This window comes from Mustela erminea, chromosome X (genome assembly GCF_009829155.1).
Source record: "Mustela erminea isolate mMusErm1 chromosome X, mMusErm1.Pri, whole genome shotgun sequence".
Taxonomy (NCBI): Eukaryota; Metazoa; Chordata; class Mammalia; order Carnivora; family Mustelidae; genus Mustela; species Mustela erminea.
The window spans coordinates 127,810,917-127,817,850 of record NC_045635.1 but is presented as its reverse complement, the minus strand read 5'-3'; the positions used below and the strand labels follow the sequence as shown (position 1 = coordinate 127,817,850).

Genomic DNA, 6,934 nt, shown 5'->3' with positions numbered 1-6,934 from the left:
CTTGATGCTAGGGAGGTTTCTCCTAGAAACAGGCCAGCGAGGCTTCTGCACAGTGGGAAGGAAATGAGCAAAGGGATTCAGAGAAGCGGAGCTGGGAATGTCCGACACACTCGTGCAAGGATGCCCGCCCGACCTCACTGCCGACCAGGCAAACACAAGGCACACAAAAATGAGGTAGCGCTTCGCCCTGTGGAGGTGGGCAAGCGGTCAAGGCTGGGCAAGACCAAAGGCTGCTCAGGCTGTGGAGCGCACAGGACCGCGCCCATGCTGCTGGTGGGAGCGAACACAGCTTCCGCCACCCGTGGGGAACAACAGGTTAGCAACACCTGGCTGCGGCGGCGATGGGCACCCAAGGGCCCAAGTCCCAGCAAAACCACTTCCTGGTGTACGTGCCAGAGCCTGTCGTGCCAACAGCGGCTCAGACAGGCATGCACAAGGTGCCGGTGGCAGCAGTGTGTCTGACAGCCGAAGACTGGGAGCGGTGTGAACGAATGCCCGCCCACGGGGTCACAGACAAGCAAACCAGGGCTCTGATTCGGCCAGGAGCATGAGTGAGCTGGATGCTCGGAGGAAACCTTGACCAGTACAGCTTGAGTGTGCAAAGCAAGTCACGGGAGAGGACGTCTGGCCAGATGCCAGGCAAGGATAGAGAAGGGGGGTGGACAGGCGACAACACCTGTGCCTGAGGGTGCGACCCTGAGGGAAACTGTCTGCCACTGGACCAGCAGAGAGGCTGTGCCCATGGCCCCAGACTCCCATGACAGGACAGGTGCAGGCTGCCGAGACCCAGAGGGACTGGAGCTCCATTGTGAGTGGTGGCAGCACTGCCCTGGTGTGGGGACTAGCCTAGCTAGCAAAGGAAAGGGGAAGGATCTGTGGAAGAAGGCTGACTCGGAGGTCTCTGGGGAGGCACCGCACCCATGCGGCCCTCAGGGGCCAAGAGAGCAAATGTCTTGGAGCCCATTAGGCTGGCAAGGGCACCGGGACCAGGGGACACACCCAGGGCTCCACTCCCAGCCCACCAGCTCTCCTGCACGCGCACACACACACACACACACACACACACACACACCCTCAGGTAGAGACCCCAGTTCTGTCGTTCCACTGAGGCCCAGAGAAGGGGCAAGGACTTGCCCAAGGACACATGGCAAGATAACAGGCCCAAGGGGTCGACCTCTGAGTACTTGGAGTGAGCAAAACAGGAGAAGAGTCCGTGGCACCCTCCTCGGGACAGGCCACTGGCACTGGGGTAGCGACACGCCTTGGCCAGTGGGTCTGGGTGGGCGGGTCGTGCGTGCACCCACAGCGGCCTCGCCCTCACCCCGCAGCAAGCCTGGGGGACTGCAGACCCTCCCTCCGTTGGGGTGGAGTGTGTGAGTGCTCGGGTGTGCGCACGAGGCGTCTCCTCCACGTAATTAATGGCACCTGGACGAGGTGCCGCCCGCCGAGCTGGGACAGGACCAGTCTTGGTCGGGGTGGAGGAGGGGGGCAGCAGGCGAAGAGGCCCCCCAGGACGCCCTCCCCGCCCCCGTTCCCGTTCCCCACCCACGCCAGAGCGCAGCGCCCCGCGGGCGCATCTCGGGCCTGCCCAGCCCCTCTCCGGCGGCTCCCCGCGGACTCGGGGGCCCCCGCGGGTGTGGCACCCTCGGCACGCTGACGCGCCGAGGGCACGCTCCGGGAGCGGCGGGCGGTGGACCCGGCTGGGTCAGGGATGGGGGCACCGAGTCGCGGATCCCCCGGGTCCCCCCACCTGTGCCAGCGGCCCCTCAGGGGGCCGGGGGTGGGGGGGGGAGGAGCAGCTGACGTCACGCGCGGTCCCGGGGTGCCCGCGGCGGTGGCCGCAGCCCGGCCGCGTGACCCGCGCGCGCCAATGGCCCGGCGGTCTCCGGGGCGACGCGGAGGGTCCGCGCTCCGCCGCCACCGCGCCCCCGCCCCGAGTCCGCACTGCAGAGAGTGGCGGCGAGCAGGCGCCGGCGCGCTGGCCCACGTGCCGCGCGGAGAGAGGGACCGCGAGAGGAAGCGGGAGAGGCGCGCGAGAGAGCCGGGGAGAGAGGCGCGCACCACCCGGCCGCTGCGCCGCGCAGCCCCTGCGCCCCTCCTGCTGGGCCCTCCGCCGGGAAAGACCCCGACCCACAGGAAGGTACCAGACCCCGGGGAGGGTGCGCTTGGCCCCCGGGAGACCCCGCCGCCCTCCGCCCGCTCCGGCGGGACTGCGGCAGCCCGCGGGGGCGGGGGAGGGGAGGAGGGGGCTGTGGCCCCCCGCGGGTCGGTGGAAGGCGGGGCAGGGATCGAGCCTGGGCGGCAGAGGCGCCGCCCCGGGGGAGGAGGGTCACCTGGCGGTGGGAGGAGGGTGTGGGCATTAACCTCGCTCTCGTCCGGTTCCTGTTCACAGGCTGTGCAGACCTGGGCCGTTCTCTCCGAGTCCTAGCCGCCCTCCACCCCACCCCCTGCCTCATTCTTTCCTCCCTCTCAGTAGCACCCTCCCTGGTCTGCGTCGGGAACGGTTTCCTGCCCGTAGTATTAGCCCCGCGCCGGCAGAGATTGTGCACGATGGCGGTGACGTTGCTGCAGGACTGGTGCAGGTGGATGGGCGTCAGCGCTCGCAGGGGCCTGCTCATTCTGGGCATCCCGGAGAACTGTGATGAAGCCGAACTCCACGAGTCCCTGGAGGCCGCCCTGTGGCCCTTGGGCCACTTCACCGTGCTGGGCAAAGTGTTTCGAGAGGAGGATAACGCCAGTGCGGCCCTGGTCGAGCTTGACCGGGAAGTCAACTATGCTTTGGTCCCCAGGGCAATCGCGGGCACCGGGGGTCCCTGGAACGTGGTCTTTGTGCCCCGTTACTCGGGCGAGGAGTTTCTCAATCGCGTGTTCCACTTCCTGGAGCAACAAGGGCAGATGGTGGAGACCGTGGCTGGGGTCCTGGGCCTGGGACTGCGCAGGGTGTGCTGGCTCCGATCGGTCACTCAGGCCCTCCAGCCCTTGGTGGAGACCCTGCGGTACGAGCGCCTGGGCGTGTTTTCCGGGAGGGATCCGCTCGCCCCGGGGGAGGAGCCCTTTGAGGCCTGGCTCGACCACGCCTCCGACATGCTACAGGTGTGGCAGAGTGTCTCAGAAAGGGAGAGGAGGCGGCGGCTGATGGAAGGCCTTCGAGGGACAGCCCTGCAGCTCATGCATGAGCTCCTGGCGGACAACCCCGCCAGGACGGCGGAGGACTGCCTGGCGGCCCTGACCCAGGTGTTTGGAGACAACGCGACCCAGAGGACCATCCGGATGAGGTGTTTGACCGCTCACCAGCAGCCGGGCGAGGGGCTTTCCGCTTTCGTGTTGCGGCTGGAAGTCCTGCTGCAGAAAGGCATTGAGAAGGGGGCCCTGGCGAGAGGCTCAGCTGACCTCCTGCGCCTGAGGCACATGCTCACCAGGGCCATCGTTCCTGAGCCTCTGGACGAGGTACTGAGGAAGCTGAGAATGGCTGGGAGGTGTCCAAGTTTCCTAGAGATGATGGGGATTGTTCGGGAGTCTGAGGCATGGGAGGCCAGTCTAGCCACGATCGAGAGAGCCCAGGCAGAGGAAAGGGTCCGTGCCCAGGCAGAGGAAAGGGTCCGTGCCCAGGCAGAGGAAAGGGTCCGTGCCCAGGCAGAGGAAAGGGTCCGTGCCCAGGCAGAGGAAAGGGTCCGTGCCCAGGCAGAGGAATGGGTCCGTGCCCAGGTAGAGCAATGGGTCCGTGCCCAGGCAGAGGAAGGGGTCCGTGCCCAGGCAGAGGAAAGGGTCCGTGCCCAGGCGGAGGAATGGGTCCGTGCCCAGGCGGAGGAAGGGGTCCGTGCCCAGGCGGAGGAAAGGGTCCGTGCCCAGGCGGAGGAAAGGGTCCGTGTCCAGGCGGAGGAAAGGGTCCGTGCCCAGGAAAGGGTCCGTGCCCAGGAAGAGGAAAGGGTCCGTGCCCAGGCAGAGGAATGGGTCCGTGCCCAGGCAGAGGAAGGGGTCCGTGCCCAGGCAGAGGAAGGGGTCCGTGCCCAGGCAGAGGAATGGGTCCGTGCCCAGGCAGAGGAAGGGGTCCGTGCCCAGGCAGAGGAATGGGTCCGTGCCCAGGCAGAGGAATGGGTCCGTGCCCAGGCAGAGGAATGGGTCCGTGCCCAGGCAGAGGAAAGGGTCCGTGCCCAGGCAGAGGAAGGGGTCCGTGCCCAGGCAGAGGAATGGGTCCGTGCCCAGGCAGAGGAAGGGGTCCGTGCCCAGGCAGAGGAAGGGGTCCGTGCCCAGGCAGAGGAAGGGGTCCGTGCCCAGGCAGAGGAAGGGGACCGTGCCCAGGCAGAGGAAGGGGTCCGTGCCCAGGCAGAGGAAGGGGTCCGTGCCCAGGCAGAGGAAGGGGTCCGTGCCCAGGCAGAGGAAGGGGTCCGTGCCCAGGCAGAGGAAGGGGTCCGTGCCCAGGCAGAGGAAGGGGCCGGTGCCCAGGCAGAGGAAGGGGTCCGTGCCCAGGCAGAGGAAGGGGCCGGTGCCCAGGCAGAGGAAGGGGTCCGTGCCCAGGCAGAGGAAGGGGTCCGTGCCCAGGCAGAGGAAGGGGCCGGTGCCCAGGCAGAGGAAGGGGTCCGTGCCCAGGCAGAGGAAGGGGCCGGTGCCCAGGCAGAGGAAGGGGCTGGTGCCCAGGCAGAGGAAGGGGCCGGCGCCCAGGCTAAGGCGGAGGATGGTAGCATGGAGGAGAGGCAGCTGGAGGAGCCGGAGTGGGAGGAGGAGGAGGAGGAGGACAGTGACGATCGTGACACTCTCCCCGCAGACCTAGGTCAGGCAAGCCCCTCAGAGGCCCCTGGGGGCCCCACTCCTGCCCAGATGGGCCGAGCTTCCAGGGCGGGCCCAGGAGGTCCTGGCTATGAGCCAGAGGGCCTCCCCCAGGCCGGAGACCAGGAGGCCGGAGAGCCCCCCGAGGAGGGGCTCGAGCCCATCCCAGAGGGGTTGGGAAACGTGGATGGGGCTGGGGAGACGGTCCCCCCCGAGTCCTCCTCAGGCTAATAGGCTCAGAAGGCCCAGGGCCCCCCTCTCCTCTCAGGCAGCAGAGCTCTGGAGGCAGGGGGAGGCCATGCCGGGGCAGCAGCCTCACCCCACGTGCGGGGCAGGGCCGAGGGAAGGCCCCACCCAGCCCAAGCCAAGACCCCAGGCACTCCACCATCCATAAGGGGACCTGAACACCACCATCAGCCCTTCCAAGTGACCAGGATGACCACACTTGACACCACATGGGGCGGGGAAAGGTGCCCCCTCGCAACCCATGGCAGCACCATACCTGGCCCCAGCCCCAGTCCCAATCCATGCCACCTCAGGCAGCCAGTCTGGGAAGCACCCCTGGGTGGCTGACCCTAGCCTAGGTGAGGGGCACCCGGAGCCATCTGCCACCTACACTGGACTGGGAGATGTTAGGGGCCGCCTCAAGGGTTTCAGCCTCTTGGGTCTCCCAAGAGGGAGACCCTCCTGTGCATCCCCCAAGGCACCTCGCTCCATGTTCTGGGAAACCCGCTTGTGTCTCTGTGGGGCCCTTATGACCCACGTGTCACGTTACTCCCCCACCCCACTAGGTCTCGTTCCTGTGCAGAGCCTTGAGGTGTGCAGGAGCCCGCGGTGGGTGTCCTGGCCCACCGGGGCAGCCACCCCCCAGCCCGGGGACCTGCCGTGAGCCTCAGTGGCGACCGGGGCTCCGCTCGCTCTCTCCCAGTGTCGTGAGCTCCACCGCTGCTTTCTCGGTGTAGATTTAAGCCGGCCGCTGCTTGTTCTCGTGGAGATGTGTGTGTGTGCTTCTCTGAGCGGCTGTCCCCAGCCCCATCTCCGAGATCCCCAGCCCAGTTCCAGGAGACGGCCGGAAGGATGCCAGGGCATGGCTGCTGCTCGCCCCGTGACCTCGGGAAGGAGGAACCGACCAAGGACCGAGGTGGCCAGCGGGAGTCTCCACGGGAACCGTGCTCTGATGTGCCACCCCGTTGTTTCTTGTGACTCCGTGTCCCCGGCTTGGCCGAGTGTCCCCTGCTGCGTTTTCCGCCATCCTGGGACTGTCCTGTGCAGACCATGGGGCGGGACCAGGCCCCAGCATGTCGGCCAGAGGGGAGGGTGCGTGCCCTGGGGTGAGGGGACATGCGTGGCCAGCGTCCGTCGTCCTGGCCAGAGGTTGATTGTGGGGCCCCCAGGAAGGGAGACTGAGGCGGGAGGGCCACGGTGTTGGGGGAAGCAGAGGCACCTCGTTTGGGACCCCAAGAGGAGGGGGAGGCCATGACCCATGGGCTCTAGTGGCCGTTAGATGTTCCTCTCTCTGTTGTCATTCCCTGTCTTCGATGGTTTCAGTAAATGTTTCTCTTCAATAAAGTTTATTGAATGTGTCAGCTGAGTCTCGTCTCTGCTGTGGGCCATCGAGCGAAGAGCGTGCTGGCATTGGGGAAGGGGGTGGGTTGGCAGGTGGCAACTGTGGTGTGGTACAGGGGTGAATCCAAGGGTGCACCCAAGAGAGGCTGTGTGATCCCTTGGGCTGGGTGGAGACTGGTGACAGGAACTTGGCACAAGCTGTGGATGGCTGGGACCCCTAGAAAACCCAGAGAGTCTTTAGGAATATGTGGGTTAGACCTTCCAAGGAGGGAGAGGGACAGCAGGTAGGGCCTGAGGCTCCAGGATCTGTGGAAGGGCTGTATGGCTCAGGGCATCCACTGGGTTAGAGAAGCCAAGCATGCGATCGCACAGGCCAGCCAGTCGTGGAATGGCCAGGGCACGAGGTTGGGTGTCCACACCAGGAGCTGCATGGCTGTGTCCGTGGTAGAGGGATATTCCAACCATGTGCGGTCATCTGATTCTCTCCTCTTTATAAATGATTTCCAAAGTTTAGGGTTTCATTGGTTCTCATCCTGCTTTGGTCCTGTTCGCTTTGCCTTTTGAAAATAAGTGGCATTCATCATAATTCTGTCCTTCGTAGGGG

At 66.0% G+C, this 6,934-nt stretch overlaps 1 protein-coding gene across 4 annotated transcripts; it reads left to right on the top strand.

Annotated features, from left to right (window-relative positions):
• Nucleotides 1–1,815: 1,815 nt before the first annotated feature.
• On the top strand, nt 1,816–6,367 carry LOC116583246 (paraneoplastic antigen-like protein 6B). 4 transcript variants are annotated; one of them, XM_032331311.1, is made up of 3 exons: nt 1,816–2,131; nt 2,388–3,849; nt 4,564–6,367. In XM_032331311.1, exons 2-3 carry the CDS (start codon nt 2,551–2,553, stop codon nt 4,993–4,995), a joined length of 1,731 nt encoding a protein of 576 aa, XP_032187202.1. In that variant the 5' UTR covers nt 1,816–2,131; nt 2,388–2,550; the 3' UTR covers nt 4,996–6,367. The 4 variants fall into 4 exon arrangements, with proteins under 4 accessions (XP_032187202.1, XP_032187200.1, XP_032187201.1 ...); XM_032331309.1 differs by having other exon boundaries at nt 1,816–2,140; nt 2,477–3,849; XM_032331310.1 differs by having other exon boundaries at nt 1,816–2,140; nt 2,393–3,849; nt 4,588–6,367.
• The last annotated feature ends 567 nt before the right edge of the window (nt 6,368–6,934 follow it).

What these genes read in the sequence shown, in the direction of transcription:
- LOC116583246 (XM_032331311.1), top strand. Translation starts at nt 2,551, where the DNA reads ATGGCGGTGACGTTGCTGCAGGACTGGTGCAGGTGGATGGGCGTCAGC. An exon ending in AGGAAAGGGTCCGTGCCCAG is followed by an intron (nt 3,850 to 4,563) that starts GCGGAGGAAAGG and finishes GCCGGTGCCCAG; the next exon opens with GCAGAGGAAGGGGTCCGTGC.